This window comes from Syngnathus typhle, linkage group LG8, assembly GCF_033458585.1.
Source record: "Syngnathus typhle isolate RoL2023-S1 ecotype Sweden linkage group LG8, RoL_Styp_1.0, whole genome shotgun sequence".
Classification (NCBI taxonomy): Eukaryota; Metazoa; Chordata; class Actinopteri; order Syngnathiformes; family Syngnathidae; genus Syngnathus; species Syngnathus typhle.
This window is the reverse complement of record NC_083745.1, coordinates 1,825,144-1,843,499: the sequence shown is the minus strand read 5'-3', so window position 1 is coordinate 1,843,499 and position 18,356 is coordinate 1,825,144. Positions and strand designations below refer to the sequence as shown.

The window sequence follows — 18,356 nt, the reverse complement described above, 5'->3', positions numbered from 1 at the left end:
AGTGAGAAAAGCAAGAAGGCTTGCCATTCATCAAACCTAGCTGTGTCGGCCTGCCTCTCTTTGTCCAAAGTGCCATCTTCCTCCTTGGCCAAGTCTGAAAACCCTCAATTCTGCCCAACACAAGTCTTTTTTTTTTCCAGTTCAATCAGGATTTGTCAATTTACGCTCTTTCTATTTCCAAACGTTATGAAAAGGTGTATTCCCGGGGAACATCGGAGCCCCTTTGCAGCGTTGCGCACACCCACTCATCACGGCAGAAGGTGTTCAATGCTATTACGAGGTGGCGGCCCATTCACCGTGCCCTCCAGCGCGTAGTGAGCGCGACTTGTGCCGCCGCTAAATGCGAATTAGTTTGCTTAATTCACTTAAACTCTGGAGCTTCTGCTCGCCGCCGTCAGCCTCTTAACTTCCCTCCCGGTCGAGTGCGACACTCTCTGACGCCGCACAGGCTTGCTCTTTTCAGGTCACTAAGAACATTAGCAGCCACTTGGAGAGGTCACAAGTCTTTTCGGAAGCCGGTTGTGTGTTGAGGCAACGGCTTATACGAGAAACTACAACATGGGCGCAAATCTCATTGACGCTCTGGTCAGCTGGTGAGCTATAGAATTAAAATGTGAATTATTTTAGGCTGTGCAGATTAGTTAGCCGTCTAATCTTCAAGAAGTCTATCATAGCATAGCTAGCTGCATATCCATTTGTCCGACTTTGTGTTATCTTTGAGCTCAATTCAATTTAGCTATCCACTGAGTAGCTTGTTGGCTAACAGTCAATATTTTAGTCTGACACGTTGAGTTGAACTAATTTCATTTTTTTTTTTAAATACATGTTTATATACCGTAAATTCCGGACTATAAGCCGCGACTTTTTTCCAAAATTTTGAACCCTGCGGCTTATAGTCAGGTGCGGCTTATATAAGGATTTTTTTCGGCATTTTTGTGATGACTTGATCACTTCTATACACTGCGGTATCTTGAAGAAAAAAACAACAGCAAAAATACTATTTTGAAACACTACTATGGCTGCTGCTTATTCTGGCTGTGTTGCTTGTGACTATTATGAGCTTTAGTAGGAATGCACGCTGGGTGACCTGCGTCAAAGGGCTCTAAACCCTTCGTCACAGGCAATGTTGAGAAAGACATGTTAAAGTATGTTATAAAAACTTTAAAAAGGCTTTCTGTGAACGGTCTTTCTTTGTAAAAAAAACGTGCGGCTTATAGTCCGGTGCTGCTTATATAAGAAAAAAACTAAAATATCCCCCAATTTTAGCTGGTGCGGCTTATTGTCCGGTGCGGCTTATAGTCCGGAATTTACGGTAATTATTTGGACAGGTCATAGTTAGCCAGGAAAATCATTTGAATTAACCTGCCAGCACACGCTGAGCTCCCACAATCAATTTAGCCTGCTAATGTAAGTAAACCGCAATTATGTGCCTCACCGCTTATGATGTAAGCAACAGTAGTTAAAGGCAAGAGAATAATTAAACATTTCCATTTGTTCCGTTGACACCCCCATGACCGCTGCCACAACAGTAGAAACAACCAGCATTTGGCCCTAATCTGCAATCTATGTGAAATGAGCAACAGTGCGGGCCTCATTAAAAATGCATGCTGCACGTTGAGCTGGAGAGACCAATTATCCCACCTAGTTCCTTTCCAATGACTGATAATAAAGGCTTCCTGCAGCACGCCACTCCCTGACCTCCCCCTCCCTCACCCTCCATACCCACGTCCCGTTGTCTTTGCCTCGGATCATCAGTAAACAGGCATTTGGCCGGATTTGCTGGAGTGTGGCCATTTTGAGCCGGTGGGATTTGTGCGCGGGCGGGTGGCAACATGAAGGCTATTACAGCGAGCTAACATATAGGTGGCGCTCGTGTTGCGGCTTCATGCCTGGAGCGTGTTCCGTCGTGGTCGCCATGTGCTGCACATCAAATATGGATGCATGTGGGAAGAATCAGTGGGGCACTCGAGGAGCTCCTCCTTCCCTGCACAGGCAACTTGCTCATCAAAAGGTTGTGTACATATGGAAGTCTATACCATGCAACACCCACATTGGAATCCTTTTGAGGATCAAACGCCGCGGGCGTGTAAACAGGCTTGCAAGACGGCGACGGAATGGCTAATGATCAGGTGTTTAAGGGCTGAGCACCTTTACGTGCACAACGGGCATGTTACTATCAGGCTGACTCGGCTCTAGATGTAATTGATACATAGTGGCGGGCGCTTTATGAGGACATGAAGCTAAAGGCTGCGTTGTCATTTGCTAGACTGTAACACGTTCATTTGGATGAATTCAATCGAAAAACACATGTTTATTAGTGCATTGAGTGGATTTGAAAAAGTGCCCCAAAGAACACGATTGTGTGCTAATTGAACAACAAACACTTGGCTGACCTTAATGCAGAACATGTTGCTGCGACAGACACCAGCGCACATGTTGTCATACAAGCCAGCTCGTTTGTCTCAGTAACAGGCTGAAAGAAGACAAGACATTATTATTATTTTTATTCCGATCAGGCTTTTAATGCGAATAAATGTGTCCCTGTAGTAAGTGACTTGAATCAGTCATAGTCATTTAATTTTTGCTTTTTGTACATACCGTATTTTCCGGACTATAAGGCGCACCGGACTAAAAGGCGCACCTTCAATGAATGGCCCATTTGAAAACTTTGTCCTTATATAAGGCGCACCGGACTACAAGGCGCACCATTAATGCATCATGTCAGATTTTTTAATCCAAATCAAATCATTCTCCATTTTATCTTTTTTATTTCAACTTCAGACGCAACAAGTTACTTTATACTCAGTAAATAATGATCCATAGTCTTTTTGATTCATGATTCATAGTCTTCAGCGGGCCACTTATGATTGATTTCATGACACAATGCTTCGGGCCGGTTTCAATTTAGGAATTTGGTCCATATATAAGGCGCAGCGGACTATAAGGCGCACTGTCGGCTTTTGAGAAAATTCTGGGTTTTTAGGTGCGCCTTATAGTCGGGAAAATACGGTACATTAATCTTCTCTCTCTGGGTCATATCCAGCATTAGTGTTTATCATCATCGCTGTGGCATGCATACACGTAAAGCAGTCTTGTATCAGCCAATGGAAAAGCTCGATTGGAGACAGAGCTTTCTTTCCCCTTCTGCAGGGGCCTAGAAGAGGAACGAGAGAGCAAGAGGCTCTGGTGTCGGAAAGCTGGCTTTCCTCTCAGGAAGTGTTGTTCCTCACCACTCTCCATAAACACTGGAAAAGAGACCCAAAGAAAATGTCCCTGACTCACTATTTCCACTGTAAACAGGCAGACATACACTTAATATACTGCTGCCTCTCTCCATTCATTTATTACTGTACTTCATTGACTCACCACGCTTAGACTGCACAATAAACTTTAATTTCTTCAAGTGATTCTTTTTTTTTTTTTCCTGCTCCTCCATTTGGCGAACGGAACATCCAGCTCGAGAGGCTGTGATCCAGAAAAAATACTTCAGCACTTCATAAAAACACCAACTTTTAACTTATAATTTTGTGTGCGAGTTGTATTTTTAGTGACTTGTGTATAGTTGGCTTTTCCCTTTCATACACAATGAATATTATCGGAGCGCAGGGTTGGTGAACCGACAACCTGCGGCCTATATCGGACTAGCCAAAACACTTCAACTGGCCTGCTAATTTTAGGCTGGTAACTTTTTTGCGGGTCTAATCAAGTTTGCAATCTTTGGATAATGCTTCAAATATGCTGGCAAAAAAAATCGATGATGTTGTTGACGGACCGCTGGCAGTGTCCAAATGGGCTGCCTACGTATTACCAAACTGTTTATTTGATGCAAGTCTTTTTTGTGGGTCTGCTTATGATGGAAATGTCTACCAAATGACCTATAACTGGCTTCATGGACTTTTTTGGGACTGTTATGTATCAGATTTGAGTCAAACCGTGAGGCAGACGTGCTAACTTTTCCTCAGTGGGGCTTGTGGCTTCAAATATTGTCACGAATTTTGTATCGCACGATCTAAAAACGATTTGCACCCCCGGCCGTGTTTTACTTTTGCGGTCGCTACTGAATTCACCCCCTGTTGGGTGTGAGCTTGAAAGTATAAAGCACATGTTTTGCCTTGCTTGTGTTCCGTATAAGTTAATCACCCGCAAAACAAATACTCCACCAGTCACGGTTTTTATTCCCGGCCTGGAGCGTGATGCAACGAAATCCTCATCTCTCATCCCCATAAAGCTCTCAAACGAAACCTGCAAAGTTCATTATTTTGCCATCATTGTGCTGCGTAATCGATCAATAGAGAAATCGGCGTTTGCGGCGCCAAGAACTTTTCTCATTTTCCACCTGCCGCCCTTTGCTGCATTTGGTCGGCGTTTGTTTGCAGCCAGACGTTTTCCCCCGCTGCTTTTTCTCGGCTGCGGTCACAATAGTGAGCTCGCTTTACCAGCCGGCTGCGTTACAAGCTGCTAGCGTGCGGGGTGTCAGACACACAGACAGACAGATGGACAGAAAGAGGCAGAGTTAGAAACCTCTCTTTTTTTTTAATTACATTTCCTCCGCAGTGAAAGAGGAGGCAAGATGGACACTCCATATCTCCCTGCCGCGCCTGAAAACTCATCTAAATGGAAAACACATTGTCTTCATTATTTTTTTTTTTTTTAGCCAGAGCTGAAAGAAGGGGGTTGTCATGGTAACAGCCATCTGAGCGCAAGCGGGCGGCCGAGGGGCTGGTTTTAGGGCCAGAGGAATGGAGAGGGGGGGGGGGTAAAGGGAGGGAACATGGAGTGGGGGTGGTGGAAAGAGCCAAGAGAGGGGACCGAGGATGAAGAGGGTGGAGATGGAAGTGAGACAATAGAGAGATGGAGGGAGGGAGGGGAAAAACAAGGAAAGAATGGCTTGAAATGTGGAAAGAAAGGGCAATGGGTGTGATGAGAGAAGATGACCAATGATCCAAAATCGGATCAGCAGAAAAACGCACAGCAATTCCTGCGCATGGCTGAATTCTACTTTATTAGCCAACAAAGAATTAGGGAAAGCGTTGACATATTTGCGGAAGGAATTCTATTCTTTGGCCCACTGGAAGTTTAGCGCGAAAAAAAAAAAAAAAAATCCATGTGATGGCCATTGTGTGGCTTCGAGGTAGCGCTTTAGAACGCCTCGTGGTTGCGGCGCGGAAAAGTTCCATGATGACCCAGCGGGATATAGTTCAGCCACTGCAGGCTATTAAGCGGCTACATTTTGGCACTTCCAACATGTGGAGGCATGACAAAGATGTTCGATGAAGTCGTTTTAGATACTTGGCGACTTATCGGCATGGTTGTTAACAACATTTCTCCTTTCTGTCTCCGATTGAGGCAGTTTGAGATGATATTATGGATTCTTGTAAATGTTAGCATGATGTTAGAGCAGGTCAAATACATCCCGACGAAAATTGGACGGATTCCTTCTTGGCCCGGGACACGACATCGACGGAATTTCCTGAAGCTTAATTTTGCTATATTTGGCAGATTCCAACGACCTGGCATGCAAATGGTTACGAAAACATCATTTCCACGGCAAAGTTAAACAAAATAGGGATCTGATTAATGTCAAGAGGCAGCAGGATGGGACATTTAGCATGTTGGCTAATGTCTGCCAACTGCATCTCACCGGTGTTGCCTTTACCCACTGAGCAAGCATGCGGCTTTGGCAAAGCCAGGCGCCGCTTTCCCCTGCCGCCACATCTGTCCAATCTCGCCTACCCGTCGCCGTCTTCATCCTTCCCTCTCTCGTCCAATGTTTACCCCTCCTGAATCTACAAGCAATAAAGCCCCCTCCAATAGGGCCGAGTGTGATATCTAATCCACTCTTGTCAAAGTCATTCTCTTCCCTTTACCACGCTCCTGTCGGTTTAGCATCAACTGGAAGATTAAGGGGGAGACCGGGACCCCGCACCCCTACCGCAGACGATTGTTTATTTACAAGTTGTTTCGGGCTGGTTTAAGTCGTCGCCGATGGCGTTTGGGTGACACGACTTTGCCGGTGACAGGCGTTTGGCGATGAAGGAAAATGAAAGTAATTGCTTCGGCTTTGTTAGGTTAGCGCCCCCAAAGCCGATGTCTACCTTTGAAACCCGTTGGGAGCTGATATTCAGACATAAGCCCTTTTTTTTTTTTTATTGACCCGTGTGTTGAAGCCATAATGCAGCAAGTACACACACTTAGTGACCTACTGGAGGAGCGGGCTACACAGTTTACTTGCTTGACTTGTCATTTCTTTTATGACTATTTTATTTATACTTCCCAAAACGTTTATTTCATTTTCCGCTTCGTTCCAAATTTGCTTGATTTGATCCGATTTTCATTTAGAATAATAATGTATCCATTCATATTTATTTTACATTTCTATATGGCATCTTCTTTGGAGTGGGATGACCACAGCTGTTTTCATTCCTTTTTTTATTCATAATTTAACGCTGTGATATTCAATGTTAGTTTTTATTCGTGTGAACATTTCACAGACATAGTGGTCCATTTTGAACAGCCCACTTAACCCACACAAATACCTGCTAGCTGGCCTGATAAAGCTCCAAGATAAATGGAATGCAATCATGAACGGGAAGAAAGCAGTCAGTGGATAGGGTTAGGGAGCTTCACAATTGACCAACTGCTGGGTCTTAAGCCCACCACCTTCAGCCGCTGCGGTGTGCTGGGGCCTGCTGGTGACTCTCTGTGATTCATGTCATACTGTAATTGCTTTACCTGCTCCTTGTGTGTCTGCTGTGGGAGAGGCCCAGAACAAATTACCCAGGGACGACCTCTTGCCGCCCCTTTCTCCTGCTCTGCAGCCATTTCCCCTCCTATCTCCCGCTGCACGTTCCTCCTGGCTGGCCTCCCACTCCATGTAATGTGTTGCGAGTGGATTTTTGTGTCTTGTTGTTCTTGTTGTTGCTCTCTTGCCATCTATTTATCTGTTGTCCTGCCCTGCCCTGCCCTGCCTCAGACATACAATACCTCCAGCGCAAGCTTAGTTTAATAACCTGCAACCAGGGTGTCCATGGGGGCTTGAAAATGCTTAAAATTCTCCGACAATGTCTTAGAAAAAAAAAAAAACGGCTATTTTATTGATTACAATGAAACCTCAGTGGCTATTTTTCACTATCGGAAGTAATGAACATTGAATTTCCAGAATCAAACTGTCGCCATTAAAAAAAAAAAAACTGTATCAAAAAGTATTTCAAGTAAGGATTTCACGCTATTAAAACTGTTAGCAAGATTAGAATGTAGCCTCACTTCACCAATCCCCTGTCCGAACTGAGCCCTTCATTAACATGCGCCAGCACAATTTTCAAACATGGCTATTCATAATGCCATACGATTATCAAAGTGCAAAGTTGCGATGAATAGTCAAGGAGAACGCATTTGAAGCTTCAATCAAATAACAGCCCTAGCTAGCACTAGCGCCGTAAATGACCTGACATTAAGTGCACGGCTAATGATTTACTTGCTATTACCGTAAATTCCGGACTATAAGCCGCGACTTTTTCCCAACATTTTGAACCCTGCGGCTTATAGTCAGGCGCGGCTTATATAAGGATTTTTTTCGTGATTTTTGTGATGACTTGATCACTTTTATACACGGCGGTATCTTGAAGAAAAAAAACAACAACAAAAATACTATTTTGAAACACTACTATGGCTGCTGCTTATTCTGGCTGTGTTGCTTGTGACTATTATGAGCTTTACAGTAGTAGGAATGCACGCTAGGTGACCTGCGTCAAAGGGCTCTAAACCTTTCGTCACAGGCAATGTTGAGAAAGACATGTTGAAGTATGTTATAAAAACTTTAAAAAGGCTTTCTGTGAACGCTTTCTTTGTAAAAAAACGCGTGTGCACGTGCGGCTTATAGTCCGGTGCGGTTTATATAAGAAAAAAACTAAAATATCCCCCAATTTTAGCTGGTGCGGTTTATAGTCCGGTGCGGCTTATAGTCCGGAATTTACGGTAATTCAAGAAATGAAGTTGTCAAATATTCAGTTATATTTAGCTTCAAAAGTGATCCGTTCAAACCGAGCAGAGCTGTAAAAAAAAAACAGATAAACATTGTTGGCTTGTGTTCCCGCGCGCCGTCAAGCATCATGTTGACATGTTAGGAATCGATGTTAACCAGGAGTTGTTTTCTTTTTTTTTAATGTGTATTTCTGTAACCGATGCTGAGATCACAAGTAAACGCGCTCCCTCGCCGCGCGACTCCTTGTGTGCGCCATTAGACGGTTTCATTTTCACAGCGAGTACACATTTTTGTGTTCGACGCTACCCGTGCCCTCGTGCTGACACGCCGCGTTGAACAAACACGTACACACGCGCGCGGTAAGATGAATGAGCGCAGCATCGTTCTCCCCCTTCTACCCACACGGGAAGGTCTCGCCGCCTCGCGCCTTATTAAACACTTTCACCATGTCAGAGGATTGAAAATATGATTTGTTTGGGATTTGTCTGCCCCGCTGGCTGCTCATGCATGCGACACTTCTGCTCCCTTGTACTCGTGTACTTCCTCAAGGGGGCGCCCTACCGTTGACTTTCCAGTCACGAACCACTCTATCGATTTTGAATGTGAGCTGGCGCGGACATTTTAGAGTGCCCCGTCAGCTCTGAGTGCACGCATGCCATGGAGAGAGAAGCAAACGAGTGAAGAAAGGGTAAAAAAGTGATTCGGCTGTGAAAGCCAACGTGCGGGGAAGGCTTTTGCGCTGGTGGTGTCGCATTAGAACGCCTCGTTGTTGCGCCGTGGCTAATTCTTTAATACATTTATTCCCGCCCAACCGATCTCATCTGGATGCAAGAACTGTTTTCATTTGGAATATGAACCCGCATTAGATACAAGGTAGCATGTCACAGATATATTTATGCCCCTCCCCCATAATGGCACCAATACCATTTCATGGCTTACTGAGCACATTGAACCACACTCGCTCTTTGTCAAGTCTCACGCTCTGCCCCCACCCACCCCGCAACCTCCCGTCGCTGTGTTTTTCTTTCACGTGCACACGCTTCCTGCACATGCGGGCGGGCGCGTGTGCCCGTGTTTCACTCACTCACTCACTCACTCACTCACTCACTCACTCACTCACTCACTCACTCACTCACTCACTCACTCACCCCGCTGGACGTTGTTTAATTGCATTTGGGTCAGCGCTTTGCTACCGCAACCTAAGGACATGGAATTTGTCAGTTTACCCGTTTGGCAGTCGCATGTGTGTGAATGTGTGTGTACTAAGTGGCCATACGGTGTGTTTTCCACAAGCATGTCAAACTCCGCTGTCACTCTCATCTCCTCCCTGTGATGACCTAGTGTGGCGATAACAGATATGCGCACTTGCCACGCGCACACACGATAGAAATCTCGCCTTTGGTGACAAGTGGAGAATCGTACGTGGCAGCCAGGACATTCATTCATTCATTCCTTCATTCATGTACCGTGATTTTCGGACTATAAGTCGCGGTTTTTTTTTCATAGTTTGGGTGGCGGGGGCAGCTTATACTTGACTTGTATATGTTTTTTTTTCACAAATGTTTACTTGCTCATTAACACATCACTTACAAGTATAGTTGACCACTTCACGTTATTTTTAGTATAGTTGATCACTTCACATGCTTTGATATCTTTATCTTGAACATATTCAAAACATGAAAAATAGAGAGAAAAAAATCAAATAAAGTACCGTAATTTTCGGACTATAAGTCGCGGTTTTTTTTTTTCATAGTTTGGGTGGGGGGGGCGACTTATACTCAGGAGCGACTTATATACATATATATGGGGTTTTCTTTTCACTTTTTTGGGCATTTTATGGCTGGTGCGACTTATACTCCGGTGCGATTTATAGTCTGAAAATTATGGTATTCATTCATTCATCATGATGTTTTTTTCCCCATCTCACTGATGACTCCATTGCCCATCCTCACGGGGCCTCTCGTCGCTTACATCACTTCAGACAACACTAGAGTGCACATTGATGCATTAAAAAAGAATCTCTGCAGTGCTTGAACGATGTTTGTATCACTTGTGATGTGGCTTTGCGCTGTTTTCGGTTAACTACCTTTGTTGAGACACTGAAGCCAAACTCCGCTCTCTCTCATTGAAGTGTTCGTTCCTCTTGTTTGCTCTTCAGGGGTGTGTTATACTTCTTCTGATTTCCTACTGTAGCCTACTTTAAAAAAATGGTGACGAGATGCCGTTAAATGGCGGATTAATGAGGTAGAGCCTTTGCAATGAGTGGATCACAGTTACTGTCATTGCATTTCAATCAAATATGTACTCATTAAAAAGATAAATGTCAATTTCGTTTTGTGTAGTGCAGTAGAAGATTAGGATCCCTAACATCATCCTTGGCCAAAAGGGTAAAGTCATAACATCCAATGTGATATTAAAAAAAAAAAGAAATCTAACCTGTCTCGTTTTGAGCGCTTACTTTATGCAAGAGCTGTCACACAAGCTGTGAAAGAAGCGTGTTATCTTTTCTGTAATTAATTCATCAAAATCAACGTATAGTCAAAACGTCTGTTAATTCATGATGACCTGAAAGCTCAATTATAAGATCACTACGTTTCATAAAACCCTTGGTGTATTTTTTTTTTCTTTTTTTCTTTTCTCTGTCTGAGCAGTGTGCATTTCAGCTGAGGCTGAAATCCTATTTTTGGTAGACGTCTTCTGCCATATGATAATATCCCACGTTAACCCCGATGATCTTTCACGGGGGTCGGCATCTTCGTCGGGAATCGCCGGTGTGGCGGCAATGTGCATCATCGGCCATCAGAGGGCGCACCTCGCAGCATAATCAACTTGCGGGGAGCGTATCGGGTGGCGCATACCTGCAATGCTGCGCAGCTGAAGTGACGTATTTATAGAAGCGAGCGTAGCGCCTCCTCGCATGTCGCCCACATCACAGCTGCTCGCGGGGCATGGCCGCCCGCTGCTCCGCCGCTTGTCACATTAAAACACAAGATAAACAAACAGCATCATCGCACATTTATATCCGAGGCTGGCGACGGTGACACCATGTTTTATTAAGGCCTGGGGGAGCCATGTGACTATTAGCTAGTTTGCTAAGGGACTGAAGATTAGATTAGTAGATTGTAGAACATAATAAACGAGTGGAGGTAAGACCTCCGCCGAGGCTGATCTGTTAATATTTGTGTTTGTCTGTATTTTGCGTGGCGTGGCCACTGGGCAGTCCTGATTTGTATTCAGGGGTGGAAAAACAGCGCACAGTGGCTGATTTGTGTTTTTACCCATCTGCTTGCTAGCATACTACTTATTGCATACCGTAATTTTCGGACTATAAATTGCTCCGGAGTATAAGTCGCACCAGCCATAAAATGCCCAAAAAAGTGAAAAAAAACCATATATATGTATATAAGTCGCCCCCCCCACCCAAACTATGAAAAAAAACGCGACTTATAGTCCAAAAATTACGGTACTAGAGATGGTGTAAGATGTTACAAATAGATCCTTTTTAGGACGCAATATGTTAGGAATACTGAAGACGTAGAGACTGAACTTACTGTCGATTTGTTTTTCCGCCTTTGACTGCAAACTAGACTGACTCAACAGCACCTCTGCTGGTTTCATCCGAGCATTGCCAGCCCCGATGAATCAACAACCGATTGGACTCAATCAGCGCAAATTTTAACAATCAAATAATTGATTATTTTGCCCATCCCAACAATTCGAGAAGGGGAAAAAAAAGGAGAATAGAGTGGGGCGTAATAAACGCAATGAGAGTGGCTGTCTGGCCATGGGAGTTTTCCACTCGAGATGATGGCGTGTGCACCGAGACTGTAGGGAGGTGGGGGGGGGTCACGAGGGCCGGCGCAGCTGAGTGGTGTTGATTGGCCTGTTTGAAAACACATGAAGTGCTTACAGGCGGCCGGCCCGACACAGAGGCTCCGCGTACCCGGGGAAAAAGTGTCACAACCGTGCTGCGCCGTGCCACGCTGCAGCCCCAACCGCATTAGAGCAAATGAATCCATTCCACCTCCTGTTATGGCAGGGGCCTCCAGGAAGCGGCAGGGGCGGGGGTTGAGATATGAAGGACGGTGGGCTCGCCAGAGAAGAAAATGATAGCGAGGGAAATGGAAGGTGGTGGAGAAAGAGCGACGTGCTGGGCGCCTCTAATGATGTCTGAGGGCTATAGAATAGAAGAGCAAAAAGCACAAAGTGTCTATGGGAGGCGAGAAAGAGAGAGCGAGAGAGAGAGCACGGGCGAGAGAGAGAGAGACAGAGAGCCATGTCAGCAAAGGCAAGGAGAGGATGGAGAGAAGATCCCCCACTGTGTCCACAGAAGCCGCATTGACACTTCTTGTTGTTAAATAAGCTCTACTTGTTCACCACCGCCCTCTACGCTTGACAGGCTGAAGGAACACTGGATTATTCCTGCACACATTGTAAATCCACGGCAAATTAATTCAAACCAGAAGATTTCTCATTCCAGCTTTTTATAATGTCTATTTTAATGAGAAGAACCCAAAAAAAAGTCCATAATCTAGGTTTTTTGTAAAAACATTCAGTATTGACATAATTGGATGGGATGAAGAATAAATTCATTTTGTCACACTATCACTTGAACAGCCATTGTGCTCTGGTATGCCTGCCTTGGTTACCCGTGGGCAGCGTAAGACTCTTTATTCACCTCTCAACTTCTCTCCGATCATCAGTACGGCACTAATATTGTTCACCTATGATAGAAAATCTATGACTGAGAATTTATATTGTCTCTAGACCCGGGTTATAGCGCTGCAACATGAATGTTAGTTAGGGTTAGCGTTAAGCTAGCAGACTGAAAGGTTAAAATACGTGGTTGTTTTAAACACACAACGTGTGAGTGCCTAAATCAACAGTCAACTTCAACTGGCAGTTAGTCTTGAAATATTTTCCGATTGCAAAGCACCGGTGGATTTGGGGTTTGAAATATGTCTTTTGTCACACCACTACTATAACTCAGATTGGTGATTAGTTAAATTGTTTATTTAAAAAAAAAAAATGCTGTTACCGTATTTTCCGGACTATAAGGCGCACCTTCAATGAATGGCCCATTTTAAAACTTAATCCTTATATAAGGCGCACCGGACTATTAGGCGCACCATTAATGCATCGTGTCAGATTTTTAATCCAAATCAAATCGTTCTCCATTTTATCTTTTATTTCAACTTCAGATGCAACAAATGACTTTGTAATCACAAAATAATGATCCATAGTCTTTTTGATTCATGATTCATAGTCTTCAGCAGGCCACTTATGCTTGATTTCATGACACAATGCTTCAGGCCAGTTTGAATTTAGGAATTTAGTACATATATAAGGCGCACTGGACTATAAGGCGCACTGTCGGCTTTTGAGAAGATTTTAGGTTTTTAGGTGCGCCTTATAGTCCGGAAAATACGGTAATTCTAAATTATAAGCAGCAAAAGCCAGCAGTTTTAACTTGCTTGTTTACAAGCGAGTGACGATAAATCTTCAGCCTGTGTGCAGGTGATCATTAACTTGTGTGCTGGTGCATCTTCAATGCTTTCACTTTAGCGGGCTTTCACCTCGCCTCCCCGCCTTCTTTGTGATTTACACAGTAAAGAGGCAGAAGCTTCCAATTGTCGAGTTTTGTTTGTGTTTTGTCACTCGGGCCTCCTCCTGGTGCTGTCGCAGCATAATTGGATGTGTAATCCTTTGTTTTGCACCTCTGCTGAGTGGAGCTGATTAAGATGTTTGGGAGACGATTAAGATCTACCATAGAAAGACTGGAAAATTCTGGAAAACAAGGGCACGGCACGTCGCGGGGGCCATTACAACAGTTAACTTGTTTTTTTGTTTTTACCCCCACCCTCCCTTTCACTATGATGGCATGGTAGACGAGGATGTTTGTTATTGCTGATTATTTACAAAGTAAACATGGAAGGGATGGGGGGGGGGGTTCACATTATGCAACATCCCGTGAGTGATGGGGGTGTGGTGCTGAGGCAACCCATGTTTATTGATTTTGGACATTTGTGCGTTTTCCCTGGACAAACTCTTCAGGCCAGGTCTTTTCCAGCTTCAATAAAAGGCGAGCCTGTGTAGGGAGGAGCAGAAAACAAATTGACATGAAATACTTGGATTGTAGAAAACATGAGCGCTCTCTCTTTGCACGTTGACTCTTTGCTCATCTTAAATACAACTTGAATGGCGGACATTTTGAAGTTTTCACTAGTAAATAAATACCGTAATTGTCGGACTATAAGTCGCACCGGAGTATAAGTCGCACCAGCCATAAAATGCCCAAAAAAGTGAAAAAAAACCATATATATGTATATAAATCGCTCCTGAGTATAAGTCGCCCCCCCACCCAAACTATGAAAAAAACCGCGATTTATAGTCCGAAAATTACGGTGACTTCCATCATTTTCCAATTTGTGAAGAATGGGTAGCAACTGCAAAACTGGTTTCATGAAACATTAACTTTTTTAGTCATGTCCATTTCTTTACACTTCTTGGCCTTTTTAGATTTTAGATTCAATCCCTGTTGCTGACCAAAACAGCAGCACCAAATGACACTATGTTGGTTTTGTTGTCACTTTAGCCGTTTCATTTTCTTTACAACTGTCGGCCACCTCAGTGTTGCTTGTGGATGAACTTCTAGGAAAACAAACGACTAGCAACTGGACTTATTCAGTTCACAAATGAGTGATTTGATGCCAATGCATATATTTGTCTCCGTAAGACCCGGAAAAGTGCCGTTGTCCGCAGGGGTGTGTTGACTTCCCCCGTCAAGGCTGTTCTTTGCGCTAGTCCTCGTCCGGTGTCTTTGTATGTGTTGCGACAAGTGGAGAAGAAGAGGAGCAGTTAATCAATAGCCACAAGGTCAGGCAGGCGGCCGGCGGGCGGGCGGCTGGAGCGTGCCCTGCTAGTGGGCCGCAGAAGAGACTGTGAGGGATTTGTAGCACTTGTCAGGGCTTAAAGGAGCCCCCCCCCCCCCCCCCTCCCCTGCACTACGACTAGCTCAGGAGTGTGATATGTGTGTGAATGAAGCTTGAGCAGTCACAGGGGAGGGAGACATCTACTGGATGTCAGGTGACACTGCGCGACAGCGGAACTAGGCCATAGGCGCCAGCCAAATCACAGTGGTGATAAGTTTGGGCTGATTTTCACAGTCAAGGCACATGTAGGCGACATTCCTGTCCTCCCTCCGTTCGACCAAATTTTCCTTAATGTTCAAGACGTCTACTCCGCTAAGCTCGGAGGATTAGTAACGGGCTCTTCTTCTTTCCGCTTTTGAAGTCTTACCTTTACGCACGTAATCAAAGAGGAGTATTGGCGCTATTCTGTTGACATGCACGGGAGGGAGGGAGGGGGAGAGTGCGCATTTGCGACATTTCCGGAAGATCAACATGAACATTTTGCTGGCGGAGCATCCGCCGTTTGCCACCGCGGGGAGTCTTGAGGGAGCCTTTATCAGTACCGAGCAGGTTTTGAGAACACGCACACATGTATGCGCGTTATAGCCCCGCCCATCCACCCCTGCCGCCGCCACCTGTGGTTTCACCTTTTGTGTGGAGGAATCTGTGGTGAGATAAACACATTGGGATGGCGAGGGACAGAGGTCTCACTACCAAAGCAGCACCATGCCTATTAATCCTGATTTAACCCATTTTCCAGAGCTGGCCGGAGCCAATGAGCTTGTGACGAAAGGGGGGGGGGGGGGGGGGGTGTCTTCTAGGCTTGACTGGGAGGTTTTCTTTTAAGCACGCTCAAAGCATTTCATGTGCCTGCTTATTACGGAGATGATGTTCAATAGATGTTCATTGTTGTTCTGGTTACGGTGGGAAATTGTTTTGTTGGACTACTGTTAATTCTGCACGCTGTATTTTCTCAAATATTGTCCCAGTTAGTACCATCCACGTTTCCCGGAAACAGACGCTTTGCTTTTCCATCCATCCACTTTCTTTAGGGTTCAGAATTCAAAGAACCTTATCAGCATGTTCTGGGAATGTTTGAGTACGTCGAAGTACGCACCCGAGCACATGGAGGACAACGAAAGCCTGGACCGAGATGTGGGACGCACATGCTAACAATTTGCGCTACGATAAAGTCTCAGTAGAATACTTTTGTCCTCCTCACATGGTTGACCTTGTATTGCAGATCAACGTTCGAAGTTTCATGGAGTCCCGGTAGAAGCGCCAAGATGAACACGCTACCATCCATGGACCGGCACATCCAGCAGACCAATGACAGGCTGCAGTGTATCAAACAGGTTTGGCCTCAGCTTTCTTTTCTATCCTGCTCTTAACATGCGCTTCAGACATGACCATCCACGATCCATCCCGCAACCGTCTCGGAATGGCGCTTTCGCCGTTGAATCCATCCATCGACTTTTTTTGTGCCAGCTACTCAGACGACTGACTTTGGTGACAGACAGACAGACTGCAATCCACGGAGTTGTCATGTGTGGTCGTTTGTCGTTGTCTGAATTGACTCACGTCCCTGAGGAGCAGCGGGTGGGTGTCCCGCCCAGGATACCCGAGAGAAATTCCAGATCTCTTGTCAACACCTTGGCCTGGTCTGGAATAGGTTTTTGTTCGGGAGGATGGAAACCAGAGATCTGCAGAAAACCCACACAGAAAGACCACAACGTTCTTTCACAGGGATCCTTGCACTCACCTGACCTTCTGCTTTGAGGCAGCGGCTCCTAACCAAATGATTGATGTGTTGAAGAAAAAAAACATTTCGCTGTCATCTTCAGTAAGCCCGTTCCTTGTCATCAACAGACACGATCAATCCGTAAAGTGCGCTGAACTGGCTTTGCACTCAGGTGAGCTGACGGATCTGTCGCAAGCTTCAGAAGGAATCAGTCCCATCATGGGAAATTTGTAGCAGCACCGCTGCGTCGCCTTATCTCCACCTCCCCCTCCTATCCGTGTCCTCACCCAACCGCAGCCCCTTCCTCCCTCCCTCCCTCGCCACTGTCCTTCTCACCATGTTGTCAGGCAGAGTGGCAGTGGCGAGCGTGTTGCGGCAACAAGGAGTTTGAGTTTGCACGCGGGCAGACAGGCCCCCCCAGCGCCGGCTCGGATTCCTCCCTTGCCGGCGGCTGATGCACCTCCCGTTGAGTGGCGGTGATGCCAACCCGTGTAAAACAGGCTCGCTCCGTTCCAGCGTCTCCCCATTCCCGGGAGCTTCAATCGTCCCAAAGGATGAGTCACTCAAGGTCTTCCTCCTCGAGGCTCGTGATAGCTCTCGAGGCTGGCAGAGATTTTCTCGGTGGGCGGGTGCTTCGGGTGGGCCCTTTTGTCACACCGAACAATCCCCCCCCATCTACTCTTTCAGAAGCCTTCACCTCTCGCCGCCCCTGAAGGACAATGCTTCCACCTTCTCGGCAGGAACTCGCAAAACAAGGCGCTCGGGCTCCGCATGAGCATAATCAACGCTTTCAAGTGGCCTCAATCTCACCGAGGCTCCGTGTCGCTTCGGAGCTATTAACCTCCTGAGCCGCCAAGAAAGGGAGCCCGATTTTTAAAATCGCTTATTGTGTCCCGCCAGCCGGAGTAGCCTTCAGACAGCGGGAAGAAAAGACTCGACTGTTCAGGGGTCTCGGCGAACAAGCGACAGAGACACCGACAGACACCGAAAGAGATTAGACAACACACCCGTCGGCGATGGAGTGTGCACACATGACTGCCAGGACCAAGGTTGTTTGCTTTATGCACCGGCACAAGCCAGTTAGCAGGCTTTTGCCGCTCGCTCGGGCTCGCTGACATTCTGGAGAAGAAAGACAAGAGAAGAGAGGATTTTTGTGCCGGTTGTGAGGGCTAGTCGTCCGCCGCCAAGAAAGATTAACACTGGCATCATTGTGGCCGAGGGTGTGATCTTCTTCCCACAATGCAGCGAGTGGGCGTACATTGGACACGGTGGAGGTCCTGGCGGGGTCGCGTAGAAACACAAGACCTGAATCTAGAGGAGTCTGCAAACACTCCTCCATTCCGACCGTTTTTACAATTCGCGTGAGAAAGCAGGGAACTAACACTCGCACATCATTTTTTTCCTTTTGTTTTTGATGGTTTTTGTGTGTTTGCCCAGCACTTACAGAACCCGGCCAATTTCCACTCGGCGGCCACGGAGCTGCTCGACTGGTGCGGAGATCCCCGGGCCTTCCAGCGACCTTTTGAACAAAGCCTCATGGGATGCTTGACGGTAAGCAAACATCAAACGTGGTTTCGGGCTGGAATTTGAGATGACGTCAAAAAAATAATTGCTTCGATAAATACTTGGCATGAAATGTCCTCTGCTTTTGTCCCGTGAGGCTTCTAGTTGAAGATATGGCCAGCTATGGTTTCATAATACTGCTTTTGTCTTAGACAACCGA

The 18,356-nt window shown here is 45.8% G+C and overlaps 1 protein-coding gene across 5 annotated transcripts in view; it reads left to right on the top strand.

Moving 5' to 3' along the window:
• The window catches only part of zmiz1a (zinc finger, MIZ-type containing 1a), a 105,209-nt gene that overhangs the window by 66,062 nt on the left and 20,791 nt on the right, over positions 1-18,356 (top strand). For all 5 annotated transcript variants that reach the window (XM_061285505.1, XM_061285508.1, XM_061285504.1 and 2 more), the window contains 2 exons: positions 16,136-16,247; positions 18,071-18,184. In XM_061285505.1, the coding sequence (XP_061141489.1) occupies positions 16,179-16,247; positions 18,071-18,184 (183 nt within the window). In that variant the 5' untranslated portion in view covers positions 16,136-16,178. The remainder of the gene's footprint in view (positions 1-16,135; positions 16,248-18,070; positions 18,185-18,356) is intronic.